The sequence below is a fragment of the Micropterus salmoides genome, unplaced genomic scaffold (genome assembly GCF_014851395.1).
Source record: "Micropterus salmoides isolate LMB-PRFRI ecotype aquatic unplaced genomic scaffold, ASM1485139v1 Ms_hic_scaffold_7, whole genome shotgun sequence".
Classification (NCBI taxonomy): domain Eukaryota; kingdom Metazoa; phylum Chordata; class Actinopteri; order Centrarchiformes; family Centrarchidae; genus Micropterus; species Micropterus salmoides.
In genome coordinates this window covers 35149999-35165911 of record NW_024044459.1, presented here as the reverse complement: position 1 = coordinate 35165911, position 15913 = coordinate 35149999, and the positions used below count along the sequence as shown (strand labels likewise).

General features: G+C 42.9%; 1 protein-coding gene and 2 non-coding genes across 3 annotated transcripts; all 3 read right to left on the bottom strand.

The window, feature by feature from the left end:
- Positions 1-164: 164 nt before the first annotated feature.
- Positions 165-12878, bottom strand: LOC119892334 (GTPase IMAP family member 8-like). The gene is made up of 7 exons (XM_038704534.1): positions 12776-12878; positions 4843-4899; positions 3826-4374; positions 3581-3682; positions 1143-1199; positions 353-901; positions 165-220 (listed from the first exon to the last, which is right to left on the bottom strand). Exons 1-7 carry the CDS (start codon positions 12801-12803, stop codon positions 165-167), a joined length of 1398 nt encoding a protein of 465 aa, XP_038560462.1. The 5' UTR covers positions 12804-12878.
- Positions 6420-6491, bottom strand: trnaf-gaa. Its single transcript has one exon. It is a non-coding gene; the product is annotated as a tRNA-Phe (tRNA).
- On the bottom strand, positions 8392-8464 carry trnaf-gaa. The gene has a single exon. It is a non-coding gene; the product is annotated as a tRNA-Phe (tRNA).
- Positions 12879-15913: the final 3035 nt, after the last annotated feature.

Sequence of the window (15913 nt, the reverse complement as noted above, 5' to 3'; positions counted from 1 at the left end):
ATCCAGCCAACGTGAGCCAGGTTCTTTTATTCATTTGCTTCTGCAAACTTCCAGCCAGACTACGCCAACGTGGCTTGGAAATTTCAAAAAGTTCACTTCTTATGCACTGTGTGCATAAATTAAAAAAAAATAAAAGATCCTGACTAAACCTGTTTTACTCACTTTCATATAGCACAAAATCCAAAGCTGCTGCTGAACATCATGTGTGACATGTCTGGCTCTGTAGAAAATGTAGACATTCATTTATTCTTTTATTCACATGTAATCTGCGATAAACAACCTCAGAGATCTCTGGAGTTTTTTTTAAGTTGAATGAACTTTGACGAGCTGATTTATTGCTAGTAGGACTCACCTCTTAAACTCAGATGCTCTCCATTGTTCTCTTTCGCAACCTGACCCAGGCGAGTTAACAGCTCTGGAAGTTCAAGGTTTTTCCTCCACAGAAACCTGTAGTGACATTTTCTGATCATCTCCTTTAAGGGCGGATGGTTCATGTATTTTTCCATGAAACCTGGACTCTTGTCTCTTGGTGTTGATATCAGCACCAGTGAGTGATCAAATGATCGATCACTGAGATATTTGAGGATTGTACAGAGCCTCAGTCTGCCTTTCTCATCGAAGGCTTCAGGCTGTAGAACCAGCAGGAACACATGAGGTCCAGGATCAGAAAGTCTTACACACCTTTCTACAGGTCTTCTCAGTCTGTGTTGTGAGATCCTGGGATGCAGCAGATCAGGTGTGTTGATCAGAACTATTTCTTTCTCCTTCAAACGTCCTCTGACTCTCAGACAGTCGTCTGGTTCTCCTTTAGTGTTGAACTTAGTCTCTCCCAGTATGAAGTTCCCCACTGAACTCCTCTGAGACCAGTTGTTCCCCAGCAGAACAACCCTCAGCTCAGACACTGAATAGAAAACACAGTAAGTGTAGACTGACTCCATGCGGAATAAAATAAAACAACCAGTCAGAAAGTCACAGCTTCTTTAAAGTGGACTTTATCTGTCATCCATCATCAACTTTAAACTTGCAGATTTACAAGTGAGCTTGCAAATATTTGAATGAAATAAAATGTTAGTTTGTGTTTACCACCTACAACCACTGTAAATACAAAAACAGAAAAATATTTCTGACTCAATTCAACTCACTGTTAGGTGGCAGGAATTCAAAGCTGCTGCTGCGCGTCACAGGTGGCACATCTGGCTCTGTAGCGATACAGAAAACACTTTAAGCAGTCCAGCATACTTAGCATATGAAGTTTATGTATTTTTTTTGTTATATAATGTTTATTGTTTTTGTTTGTAATGTAAGCAAGACAGAATAGCAATGGAGAGATAGAGATGTGTAAGCAAAAGCAAAACATTAAATTAAATTTTTTAACAACTTTACTAGGTCTGTATTGGTCTACAAATGTTGAACTTTTTGTTCCCTGTCCCGTCATTGACTTTCTGGTAGTCTTTATCTCTTTGTTTCTTCTTGTCTGATGTTCTGTTTTTTCTCACTCTCTCTTCTGTTGTTAAGTTTTTCCTCCTTTTCCTCACATTCATGGAAGATTCTGTCACATTGACTCACAGAATTAGAGCTGAGCGATACAGCCTAAAAATCATTAGGTCTGACCCCGAATAGTCATACATGGTGTGTTTGTAGTGGCAGAAGAGGAACTTGCTGTAGAGACGGAGCCTTAACTTCACCGGTGTTTGGATCATTTCTCACCATTGATGAACCACACAAAGAATATTACATCATTTTTAAATAGTGCTTGAAATAGACCCGCGAGGAACCGTGATGTGCATGTAGCTGTCGGTCGAGCCTGTGTGAAATGTAGCCTCAGTTTCTTGTTCTTAGCTGGCAGGAGTGGCACCCGGTGTGGTCTTCTGCAGCTGTACCCCATCTGCTTTAAGGTTCAACATCTTGTGCATTCAGAGATGGTGTTCTGCATACCTTAGTTGTAACGAGTGGTTATTAGAGTTACTGTTGCCTTTCTGTCATCTCGAACCAGTCTTCCCATTCTCCTCTGTCCTCTGACATCAACAAGGCATTTATGTCCACACAACTGCCGCTCACTGGATAATTTCCCTTTTTTAGACCATTCTCTGTAAACCCTAGAGGTGGTTGTGCGTGAAAATCGAGATCAGCAGTTACTCAGACCAGCCCGTCTGGCACCAACAACCATGCCACGTTCAAAGTCACTTAAATCCCCTTTCTTCCCCATTTTGATGCTCAGTTTGAACTTCAGCAAGTTGTCTTGACCACGTCTACATGCCTAAATGTATTAAGTTGCTACTATGTGATTGGCTGATTAGCTATTTGTGTTAACAAGTGATTGAACAGGTGTACCTAATAAAGTGGCCAGTGAGTGTGTATATTCTGTATATTTTTAATTGTCACCTGCAACCTGAATTTTCTGATTTCCTTCACATAAATAAAACAATGAAACATTTTAATAAACTGGCACAGAAACTAACCATTTAATGATCAAAATGTTCATTTAACTCGGGACTGAAGATTTCTTAAAAATAGTGTTAAAATCCTGTCTCGTCTCGATCTCGTGAGCTAAGTGTCTCGTCACACCCCTACCTATGTTTAGGAAGGTAGAAAAGTGGCCTTTATTTCTCTTTTGTGCTTTGTTTGATTATGTAATCTAGTGAGTATGATTATCGGATGTTTTGTTTATTGCTTTGGCCATGCTCTCCCTGACGCCTAATTTACCCTGATTGATGAATAAATGAATTCTCTGTAGACTGTATCAGCTGTGGCAATAGTCACCTTTGGGAGTGGGGAAAGAAGGAAGTCATTTTTTTGCTGCCCTCAGGTTTCCCTTCAGGCAGGTTTAATAATTCAGGTTTTTTCATTCACATTTAATCTGTGATAACGAACTTCAGAGAACTCTGGAGTATTTTTAAGATGTAAGAAATTTGATGAGCGAACATGGCTTGACAGCAAATTTGCCACAAGTTCACATACCCACTGCCCAGTAACACTGACTTTAATGTTGGTAAATTTATATGCTTAGTTAACAATAGGGTTATTCAATATCTGAGACTGCGGGCCTCCCCTTACTTTATTTGGTTTGCTTAGTTTCAGTAATACATAGCTGTTTGACGTAACTTCAATACCAAATACATAACAAAGGCCTTAAAGCATTTATCAGTTCCTGACTCTGAGAAAGTGCAAAAACGTAAAATATCTCAAACTACTGTATCTCTGAACTCCCTCTTTAACCAGATCACACAATTCAGCTATTGTATGTGATCTCCCTGGGGAGGCCCACCACCCACTTTGAAAACCCCTGCATTAGGAACTTCAAATAGCAGGGTTGGTTGTTCTCTTAGTCTCTCGTTACCACAGTGCATTGTAACATCCGTTCATTGAAATTATAAGTGTGTCCATAGATCCCGACCAAAACCATTTACCTTGAAACCATCGTTTTGTCGTCATGTAATTAATGCTGCTTGAAACATCGAAATTCACCAGTGAAGTTGCAAATGTTGCATTGAAAGTACATTTAAGTTTGTTTCCACTACCTACAAACACCTACATGTTAATACACAAAAGAATATTTCTGACTCAGGTCAGTTGAACTTACGCACAGACTGCTGGTGGCCATTGCTGCTGCAGCTTGCAATTTCTCTTAAATAGGCAGACTCCTGAAATCCACATCTGATGCTGAACATCATGGGTGACATATCTTGCTCCGTAGGAACACAGAAAATGTAGACATTAATTTATTATTTCATTCACATGTAATCTGTTATAAACAGCTTCAGAGATCTCTGGAGTTTCTGGATCTAGGAAATATGACGAGCAGATTTTATTGCTAGTAGGACTCACCTCTTAAGCTCAGAGGCTTTCCATTGTTCTCTTTCACAACCTGACCCAGGCGAGTTAACAGCTCTGGAAGTTCAAGGTTTTTCCTCCACAGAAACCTGTAGTGACATTTTCTGATCATCTCCTTTAAGGGAGGATGGTTCATGTATTTTTCCATGAAACCTGAGCTCTCCTCTCTGGGTGTTGATATCAGAACCAGTGAATGATCAAATGATCTATGACTGAAGAGTTCCAGGACTCTGCAGAGCCTCAGTTTGTGTTCCTCAGTGAAGTCTTCAGGCTGTAGAACCAGCAGGAACACATGAGGTCCAGGATCACAGAGTCTCACACAGTTTTCTAGAGGTCTTCTCAGACTCTGTTGTAAGATGCTGGGAAGCAGCAGATCTGGGGTGTTGATCAGAACTATTTCTTTCCCCTTCAATCGTCCACTGACTCTCAGACAGTCGTCTGGTTCTTCCTGAGTGTTGAACTTAGTCTCTCCCAGTATGAAGTTCCCCACTGAACTCTTTTCAGACCAGCTGTTCCCCAGCAGAACAACCCTCAGCTCAGACACTGAAAATAAATCACTGAATTAGGAAACACAGTAAGTATAGACTGAATCCATGCGGAATAAAATAAAATGGGGTTAACAAGAATTCAGGACGTCACAGCTATTAAGGTTTTACCAGTGGGTTTTGTTGTTGCACATCCACCAATGTGTCACTTAACCCCTAGTTACTCCAGAGGTGTGTGACCTCTAACTCTGAAACTATTTTGATCAAATCTACTTTTAAAATAAAGTCCTATCTCTAATATAAACCTGCTTCAAATAAAGACTTGTGAGTCGGCCAATATTACAAAATTAATTTTGTTATTTTAGAGAAAATGTGAAAATATCGAGTCATAAATCATATATATCATGGCATAGCCTAAATGTATTGAGATCTTTCTTTTATACCCGTAGCGCCCAGTCCTGCCTACAAACGCTGTAATTCTAGATTTTAATATGGAAGAAAATATTTTTGACTCCGTTCTACTCACTGTTAGGTGGCAGGAATTCAAAGCTGCTGCTGCGCGTCACAGGTTCCTCTTCTGGCTCTGCAGGGATACAGAAAATGTAGATGATTATTCATTCATTCATTCACATTGAATCTGTAAGAAACCTGCTCATTACAATGATTGTTGGTGTCCACAAGTTGCATTAACATTTTCACTGCCTGAAAACACTGATTCAATTATTATTTACTCTGCCCGAACCCAGTTGATTATTGTCACTATCCTGTTCTGAGTATAATAATATAAACACAGACAACCCATGTTTATATTATTTTGGCCATGCCTTCCTCTTTTGATTCTTGTTTCTCTTTTTACGGGTTTTGGTTCTTGATTCTGAAGTTTTGGTTGAGTTTAGTTCTCTGTGAGTTCATTTATTGATCAGTTCAGTAACCGTTTCAATCCTGTCTGTTGTCTTGCATCCAGTCTTCTCGGTGTGTGTATGTAGTTTGATTTGGTCCTGTCTATCTGTGTCTTGTGTAGTAGGTACTATGTTGTTCTGTCTTCTGCATGTTCTGTGTGGTTGTTCTGGTCTGATCTATCCTGTTGATATTTCGCTGCCTGCCTTGGTTCTTTTCCTGTCTGAAAGGTCGAAAGGATCAAGTTGAGGTGGTTTGGGCATCTGGTAAGGATGCCTCCTGGACGCCTCCCTAGGGAGGTGTTCCAGGCACATCCAGCTGGGACGAGGCCTCGGGGAAGACCCAGGACTAGGTGGAGAGATTGTATCTCCACACTGGCCTGGGAACGATCCCCCGGTCAGAGCTGGTTAATGTGGCTCGGGGAAGAGAAGTTTGGGGTCTCATGAGATGTGTGTTTCATGTTTGGGAATGGAGCACGCCCGGGCAGCTCTTGAGGGGGCTGCCTGCGCCCGTTGCGAAGCCCTTTCCGTGCGGGTACTGAGGTACAGCATGCTCTCTTTTCCGAGGATGGCCGGATGTGTTCTCCCTGTGGTGCGGGCCCTGCGGCCGCTGAGGCAGCCCGGCCGCTTACTCATGGGGTTCACAGCGATGTCGGAGGATTTCGGGAAGGCTGAGGCTTTTTCCCAACCTTCATCCGCTGGCTCCGACGCTTCCTTAGTGTCGTAACCGACGCAGTTCGAGTTCCCTCGAAGGGGAACGTCTCGGGTTACGTATGTAACCCTGGTTCCCCGAGAAGGGGAACGAGACACTGCCTCGGCCCGCCGCACCTCTCTCCCCGCCTGAAGCGCCTGCTTCATAGTTTAAGCTAATGATGAGTGTGTACGGGTGCTTTATACTCCTCCGGTTATTCCGTCACACCTTACCGTTCTAGCAACAAGCCAATAGGATTGGAGTGATTTCATTCACGTTCAGACCTGCTACGCCTAGAGGCGTTCCCATAGTGTCGTAACCGACGCAGTGTCTCGTTCCCCTTCTCGGGGAACCAGGGTTACATACGTAACCCGAGACGTTATATTGTGTGTATTTCTTGGTTGAATCTCTTCTTTGGGTTTCACATCCACTGTTTCTTCGGTTACAAAGCACAGCCTCAAATTAGTATTTCACTTTTCAAAGTATTGTCTGTGGCATCAAAAGCCACCAAGTTCTTGCCGAAACCCGGGATCGAACCAGGACCTTTAGATCTTCAGTCTAACGCTCTCCCAGCTGAGCTATTTCGGCCGCTGTTGCTTTGTCGGCCCACCAGAGGCCGATCTAGCATAGGATAACGTTTCTGATATAATGCAGCACAGGTACTCTTGACTTTTGAAGCAAATATTTTGATTATTTTCTCACATTATTAAAAACAACTACTTTTACTTAAATAGCATTTTAATCCAGTGTCTACAAACGGTTTCCTGAATTAGATGGAATATGTAGCGCGGGGTGATGGGGTCCCTCCTCAGGGCTATCTAATCCCTGTACATCCAAAGCGAGAACTGTGTCCGAGTACCCGGCAGTAAGTCGGACTCTTTCCAGGTGAGGGTTGGCCTTCGCCAGGGCTGCGCTTTGTCACCAATCCTGTTTGCGACAGTCATGGACAGGATATCGAGGCGTAGCCGTGGTGGGGAGGGGTTGCGGTTCGATGGGCTTGGTATCTCGTCACTGCTTTTTGCGGATGATGTGGTCCTGATGGCGTCATCGGCCCTTGACCTTCAGCTCTCACTGGATCGGTTCGCAGCAGAGTGTGAAGCGGTTGGGATGAGGATTACCACCTCTAAATCTGAGGCCATGGTTCTCAGCAGGAAACCGGTGGAGTGCCAACTCCAGGTAGGGAATGAGTCCTTACCCCAAGTGAAGGAGTTCAAGTACCTCGGGGTCTTGTTCACGAGTGAAGAGAGACTGGAGCAGGAGATTGGCCGCAGAATTGCACTCGCTTTACCGCACCGTTGTGACGAAAAGAGAGCTGAGCCGTAAGGCAAAGCTCTCGATTCACCGGTCAATTTTTGTTCCTACACTCACCTACGGTCATGAAGGCTGGGTCATGACCGAAAGAACGAGATCGCGGGTACAAGCGGCCGAAATGGGTTTCCTCAGGCGGGAGCTCAGAGTAGAGCCGCTGCTCCTTTGCGCTGAAAGGATCAAGTTGAGGTGGTTTGGGCATCTGGTAAGGATGCCTCCTGGACGCCTCCCTAGGGAGGAACGATCCCCCGGTCAGAGCTGGTTAATGTGGCTCGGGGAAGAGAAGTTCGGGGTCCCCTGCTGGAGCTGCTGCCCTCTTACCTGAAGAAGAAGTCTACCAGCATGTCCGGCAACCAGATGTACAGAAGGTGTGTTTTTTCTTGCCCTCGGTACATCACGGATAGAGATTCTCATGAGATGTGTGTTTCATGTTTGGGAATGGAGCACGCCCGGGCAGCTCTTGAGGGGGCTGCCTGCGCCCGTTGCGAAGCCCTTTCCGTGCGGGTACTGAGGTACAGCATGGCTCTCTTTTCCGAGGATGGCCGGATGTGTTCTCCCTGTGGTGCGGGCCCTGCGGCCGCTGAGGCAGCCCGGCCGCTTCACTCATGGGGTTCACAGCGATGTCGGAGGATTTCGGGAAGGCTGAGGCTTTTTCCCAACCTTCATCCGCTGGCTGCGACGCTTCCTTAGTGTCGTAACCGACGCAGTTCGAGTTCCCTCGAAGGGGAACGTCTCGGGTTACGTATGTAACCCTGGTTCCCCGAGAAGGGGAACGAGACACTGCGTCGGTTACGACACTATGGGAACGCCTCTAGGCGTAGCAGGTCTGAACGTGAATGAAATCACTCCAATCCTATTGGCTTGTTGCTAGAACGGTAAGGTGTGACGGAATAACCGGAGGAGTATAAAGCACACCTGTACACACTCATCATTAGCTTAAACTATGAAGCAGGCGCTTCAGGCGGGGAGAGAGGTGCGGCGGGCCGAGGCAGTGTCTCGTTCCCCTTCTCGGGGAACCAGGGTTACATACGTAACCCGAGACGTTATATTGTGTGTATTTCTTGGTTGAATCTCTTCTTTGGGTTTCACATCCACTGTTTCTTCGGTTACAAAGCACAGCCTCAAATTAGTATTTCACTTTTCAAAGTATTGTCTGTGGCATCAAAAGCCACCAAGCTCTTGCCGAAACCCGGGATCGAACCAGGAACCTTTAGATCTTCAGTCTAACGCTCTCCCAGCTGAGCTATTTCGGCCGCTGTTGCTTTGTCGGCCCACCAGAGGCCGATCTAGCATAGGATAACGTTTCTGATATAATGCAGCACAGGTACTCTTGACTTCTGAAGCAAATATTTTGATTATTTTCCCACATTATTAAAAACAACTACTTTTACTTAAATAGCATTTTAATCCAGTGTCTACAAACGGTTTCCTAAATTAGATGGAATATGTAGTGCGGGGTGAGGGGGTCCCTCCTCAGGGCTATCTAATCCCTGTACATCCAAAGCGAGAACTGTGTCCGAGTACCCGGCAGTAAGTCGGACTCTTTCCAGGTGAGGGTTGGCCTTCGCCAGGGCTGCGCTTTGTCACCAATCCTGTTTGCGACAGTCATGGACAGGATATCGAGGCTTAGCCATGGTGGGGAGGGGTTGCGGTTCGATGGGCTTGGTATCTCGCTTTTTGCGGATGATGTGGTCCTGATGGCGTCATCGGCCCTTGACCTTCAGCTCTCACTGGATCGGTTCGCAGCAGAGTGTGAAGCGGTTGGGATGAGGATTACCACCTCTAAATCTGAGGCCATGGTTCTCAGCAGGAAACCGGTGGAGTGCCAACTCCAGGTAGGGAATGAGTCCTTACCCCAAGTGAAGGAGTTCAAGTACCTCGGGGTCTTGTTCACGAGTGAAGAGAGACTGGAGCAGGAGATTGGCCGCAGAATTGCACTCGCTTTACCGCACCGTTGTGACGAAAAGAGAGCTGAGCCGTAAGGCAAAGCTCTCGATCCACCGGTCAATTTTTGTTCCTACACTCACCTATGGTCATGAAGGCTGGGTCATGACCGAAAGAACGAGATCGCGGGTACAAGCGGCCGAAATGGGTTTCCTCAGGCGGGAGCTCAGAGTAGAGCCGCTGCTCCTTTGCGCTGAAAGGATCAAGTTGAGGTGGTTTGGGCATCTGGTAAGGATGCCTCCTGGACGCCTCCCTAGGGAGGAACGATCCCCCGGTCAGAGCTGGTTAATGTGGCTCGGGGAAGAGAAGTTTGGGGTCCCCTGCTGGAGCTGCTGCCCTCTTACCTGAAGAAGAAGTCTACCAGCATGTCCGGCAACCAGATGTACAGAAGGTGTGTTTTTTCTTGCCCTCGGTACATCACGGATAGAGATTCTCATGAGATGTGTGTTTCATGTTTGGGAATGGAGCACGCCCGGGCAGCTCTTGAGGGGGCTGCCTGCGCCCGTTGCGAAGCCCTTTCCGTGCGGGTACTGAGGTACAGCATGGCTCTCTTTTCCGAGGATGGCCGGATGTGTTCTCCCTGTGGTGCGGGCCCTGCGGCCGCTGAGGCAGCCCGGCCGCTTCACTCATGGGGTTCACAGCGATGTCGGAGGATTTCGGGAAGGCTGAGGCTTTTTCCCAACCTTCATCCGCTGGCTGCGACGCTTCCTTAGTGTCGTAACCGACGCAGTTCGAGTTCCCTCGAAGGGGAACGTCTGCTGTCTTCATGGAGGCCTCATCACCTCACTCTCGGATAGTGGGATCTCCGCGGCCCTCTTCTTGTCCAATAGAGGTTTGTGGGATTTCAATGCTGTGTGAGGTTTTTGTTCCTACAAACAAAAGAGCCCTCTCGCCTGTCCAACCATACGTCCGTACAAATGGAGCAGTGCGTTGCTCCTGCATTCTCATAAAATTCAAGCCAGTCATGTCGTTCATCCGTTTCACTAACCTTCCATAAAATATCTTTGTTTCTTGTTGTCTGTCTATTTATATCCACCTCAACTCATTTTACAGGCTTTTGTATATTTTGAAAACAACACCAGATTGTTGTAGCTAAGTTGTTCATACTTAAAGTGAAGCTACTCAGTAAGGAGTAGGTGTGCATGCGATGTGTCTTTTTATTGGTTAGAATTCTAAACTTCCACTGTCAATCAAAACAAATACGGCTCTACAGCCAATAGCATCTTTTCAATCATAGTCTGGCCATACATTGTGCGTTTCCCTGTCCACCAAAGTGGCAGATGGAATGATGATTTTACCCACCACTGCTAACAATTTACCCACCTGTGGCAGGTGGCGGATGCTAATTTCAGACCCTGCAATAATTGTAAGAGTGTTTTCATTTTGAATTGTCCACTATTAAATAGTTTTATAGTATTTTAATAACTTACTGTTGCAATGCATTTATTGTGAATTGTCCCCAGAATTGGGGACAATTCACAATTGCACATACATTTGATTATTTCTAAATTGCATGATACTTCAAATGTGTTGATATTGATTCAATATGTAATATTTCTTATTTTATTTATTTATTTTATTCATCCACCACATGATTACATTTTCTTTCTGATGACTAAATGTGCTTAAATTGTAAAACACTGAAATGGAAAACAGAACCTGGCAACAAATTAAAACAGATTTCATAGGGTCCACGGTCTCGTCGCCCGGAATGTGAATGAAGCCCCATCAGCAGAGGTGGGTAGAGTAGCCATAAACTGTACTCAAGTAAAACTACTGTTACTTTGCAAAAACAAGTACTCAAGTAAAATTAAAAGTGGTTATCAAAATAACTGCTTAAGTAAGAGTACAAAAGTATTTACAACAAAAAGTACTTGAGTAGTGAGTAACGTAATAAATAAGAAATAAATAACAGTGGGTCTTTTCCCCCATGTTCTTTATTTGATGTGGATATGACTAGAATTATTTCAGATGGTCTTTGCAAGTAAAGAAGTGATGATACACTCCTGATTAGATAACCTGTCACATTTACAACAGAACAAAATTCCCAGTGTGTATCCATTAAGTGTGATTACAAAATACTACATTAATATTATAGTATGTTAGAACTCTAATAAGTAAAGATTGTTTAAAAATATAAATTATTTTCTTGGTGCGTCTTATGATTTGGCAAACAAATGAAATTACATAAAAATTCGGTTTTGTTTCAAAATTTATTGCCTTCTTAAATACAGGTGTGTTCCCTTAAAGTAACATAGTGCAAAGAAAATAAAACACATAATAACAAATACACGATAAAAGCAAGAAAATACTTAGGGAATAAAAAAGTAAATAAAATAATAATATATATAATAATAAAATAAAGTAATAAAATATATATAAAAAAGAATGAAATAAAATTAACTAAAATCAGGAAAGGCTCTTCTATAAAAGTATTTTTTAGGAGGGGACTTAAAAGAGTTCACTGACTCTGCAGCCCTGATTTCCTCAGGCAGGCTGTTCCAGAGTCTCGGGGCCCTGAATGCAAACTACTCCCTTTAGTTTTTAAGTACGTGCTGGTGGCTAAAAGGTCAGAGAATATTGTGTGTAGCTATTTATTATTAAACATATTAGCATGAACACAACAGACACTGCTCTCTGTCTGCTCAGTGTCAGCGCGGTGTAGCCTACTGACTTCAGAACTGAAACCTGCTGTACCAACCCGGTTTCATCCCACATCGTCAGATACTGACGCTTTGAGAAAACCCGACAAAGCGTCAGTATGGGACGACCTGGGATGAGACCGGGCTGGCTGCACATTGCACAACATTTTAATCTGTAGCCAAAATGTTACAGTATATAGTATTTGAAAGACATACTGCTGTGGCCATTACTCTTCTCTAACAGAGTCATGCGGATAGCCTACATGGCTGCGGTAAAGTGCTGAAGTAGTACAATGAATGTCTCCAAATGTAGCAAAGTAAAATAGCCTAATGATTTTTCTCTTAAAAAACTACTCAAGTAAGTAAAAAGTATGATACATTAAAACTACTCTCACAAGTCCAGTTTTCTCAAAACAATTACATGAGTAGGTCTGGAGGAGTAAATGTAACTTGTTACAACCCACCTCTGATCAGGAGGTAGTAACTTTAGCAATAAAAATGTGGAGAAACGGAGAACGTGATGAGCCTAAACAAAATTAGTGTGCCGCTGTTAAATATATCTGATCTATTTAACACATACAGTACAAAGTACTTTTGGTAAAATACATCCAGAGTGATGATTAGGATGATATGAGATGAAAGTCACATCAGGGTGATTTACTTGCCTACAAACGGCATGTGTCCCCACGCACAAAAGGTGTGACCTAATTCCTCTGACATAATGTAATAATATTTATAATATATATTCTTGAACCCAAAATCCATGTTACAAAGTGCTTCACATCGGCAGCAAAATAAAACATAGAAGTCATCAAGTTTTAAAAAAAACAATTTGGTGCATGAAAAGGAATACAGTGTAGGTAAAGGTAAGAAAAAACATAATGGAACAGTCATTTTCTAGTGAAACTGGACATGTGGTGTGTAACATGTGGACAGTGAGCTCAGACAGTGTGTCATCCACAACTAATAAAGTCTTACTGGACTGAGAAGATGATGAGCCCCCCATAACGTCACTCTGCTGAAAGACCAGAGGCCGACTGGGAACCAACTGCTGGGTTTAAAAACCTAAAGAGAGAATAATGTAAAATGTAAAATTATCTTGTTTGTTAACTTGTTTTACCTCCTCTGACGCTGCCTCACATTACATCAGCAAACCTCCTAACACAACACACACACACACACACAAAGCAAGTATAACATCAGTTTCTATGTGTAATAACCATTAGGGCTGAACGATTTTGGAAAATTGCTGCAATTTTTTTAACCAATATTGTGATTAATAACGTTTTTCGTTTTTGGCAAACATTTTATTGTTATTTCTTTTTGAACAAAGAGAGTCTGTGAACTTCAGTCAACTCGTGTTTCGTTATAAACCAAAAACGGAAGTCACGTGGTCTGTTCCTTTTATGGAAGCGAAAGTAACCGGTAAAACCTTCAAAATAAAAGTAGCCCATGTACCATGTAGTTAAAGAGGTGATTTTAGACTAAAACTAAACTAAAATAAAGTTTTTTAGTAAAACTAAAGTAGCACTGGGTGTGAAAAAAACACTAAAAATAATAAAATAAACTTTGCTATTTTCGCCAGTTTAAAATACTCATGTTAGTTAAGTTAATACTTTTAATGCAGCCTGTAGTTCTCATAAGTTATGTAGGCATACTTATGTGTGAAACCTGGTGAGCATTACTGAGAGTCAAAAATTATCTCTGGCTCTGGGGCTTTCTGATCTTTTAATGCTTTTTGGGTTTAATTCTGTTAGAAGAACCAGCAGGGAAAGGCCGTGCTCTGAACTGTTCGTACTTGTGTAAAGTAAAATAAAAGTGAAGTTGAGTCAATTAGTTTTTCCTCCGTGGTACTCATCTCAGGACCTCCCAGATTTTCCCCAGTACCTGGAGGATGTGAGCCAGTGCAGGTTTAAGGACTGATGATAGTATCAAGGCTGGTCCCATCACCTACCGTCACCCTCTTCAAATTAACGCTGGACAGGCAGGACAAAGCAGAACACCACTCCTTCCTCCAGCACCAGAAAAGGCCCTGTTGTCACTTTCAGAATTATGGTAACCACACCTTGTAAATGTGGCGCTGTTTTTGTGGATTTGGATGATGTCAACTTATGTCTTTTAATAAACATTTATATAATATACAGCAGGCTTTTGTGTACAACAGTACAGTGAAGCAGGGCTCTGCAGTGCAACTCTTTCACTCACATATGCTCAGAAATGATTTACAAGCACAGTGGGTTAGTGAAGACTAAAACCTACTGTAAATAATGTTAAGGTTATATTATACCAATAGTCATTTATACTAGTTCCTCCTCCAGGTTGTGGTTAGAGCCTCTGCAGTGGACAAATGTAGATTTAGTTCAGTCTACAACATTTTCAGGCCCATGTTGAGCATTCAGAGCCAGTAGTCTTCACATCATAAAACAGTCATTGCACTCAAGGAGAAGGAGCTCAGGCATATTATAAATATGCATAATAAATTTCTATCAATTAATTCTGTGCTACTTGAACATTTTTGGACTACTGTCCTCCTTAAGAGAAAGGTTAGCATAGCACTACAAGTAAATAAGCAAGTCTGGGAACAGATCCATGATATAATTTTATCCCATGGGATTTATTTTTTATTTTTACACAGAGCACTTCTTTCCACGTCACGCAGCCCAAAAACAAGTAAACTGCCCCACCCTTAGCAGAGCCTAGCAGTTCTCATAAAAATAATCCCCAAATCAGGACACAAAAATCCACAGTTGATCAGGCAGGTAAAACAGCAGTGGCTATATAACCCTCAACTAATGCAGTAAATCATCCACCCAGCTCTGACTCCACCTCATTCAAGGAGCAGACGTTAAGGCAACTCAGGGTATCAACCTCCACGGCAGGGACGTGCACAGGAATTTTGAAGGGCAGTTGCTCTGACCTGAAAAAAGGCACTAAACACAGTATCCAAAATGTATTAACAATATAAATGTCACCAAAATACATATGAGAAAAAGAGTTCCTTATATTATTGTTTATTGTTTTTTTAATCATTATTATTTATTTATTTTTTTCCTTTTTTTTTTTATTTGAAAATAAATAATCTAGATTGAATTGACAGATGGGGAAAACTCGCTTTTAATAAAATATTAAATAAAAAAACGCTTAGATTTCGGAAAAAATACAATCCTTTTTTAACCTTTTGGCTTCCCGTACATTCAGTTGCGCTTCTAGCTCGTATTCACTTCTGTTGGTACGTATCACGTATGGTAACTGGGCAAAACTACGCATGATTTGTTGTAGTATGATTGCATAAAGGAAGGAAACAGGAATTCCGGTAGGGAACAGAATCGACTGACGTGCAGGCAGCGCTGCAGCAGTGCAGCCACTTAAACAGAGTTTGCCCTTCCCCTACTGACTTTCACTTTCGGTGCCCGAATGGAAGTGAATGAGGCTTTGCGATCGCGATTATTTTTTTATTTTATTTTATTTTCTCGGAAGGGCGAGTCGGAAGGGCAACTTGAGTCAGGAAAGGCAAACGGGCAGTTGCCCGGGCAACCAGAGCAACCCCCCTGTGCACGTCCCTGCTCCACGGCCTCCTCTGTGGTGAACTCTAGCAGAACAGGCCATGCAGTCTACAGGGTCTTGGCGACAGGTGGTTTAAAATTCCTGTAATAAAAACAATTTAAAAAGTGTTCACAAAAGTCAGATGGCATACCATCCAAAATCCTAACCTGCACCTGACCACACTACAACACAATGCATCAAGAGAGATCCTGAGCGCTCCCTGAACATCAACTCTTACTGAGGTGATTGTCTCCAGGTGTGTGCCGCTACTGGAGAGGCAGGGTGGAGCTTACCTGAGAGGGTGAAACTAGATAGTGGCATTACCAGGCCGAAAGCCACCACAACAAGAAAATGGATAACCACACAGGCTAACTAATTCACTGATATACAAGCTTACATTTAAACAGCTCGCCTTGTTATCAAACTGGAACCATCGCTTAATATTTAGTTTTATCAGAGTTACTAAGCAGCTAGCTATCAACACACAAACACAGTAGTTTTTTTGTTTGTGTTTTTACTAAAGGGGACCAGGACCAAACTCCCCTAAACACATGAGAAAGTCTGAGCACATTG

Coding starts and splice junctions, on each gene's coding strand:
- LOC119892334 (XM_038704534.1), bottom strand. CDS start 12,803: ATGGGGGGCTCATCATCTTCTCAGTCCA. Junction 4,900..12,775: donor CTCATCATCTTCTCAGTCCA/GTAAGACTTTAT, acceptor GTATCCCTGCAG/AGCCAGAAGAGGAACCTGTG. Junction 221..352: donor AGAGCATCTGAGTTTAAGAG/GTGAGTCCTACT, acceptor CATTTTCTACAG/AGCCAGACATGTCACACATG.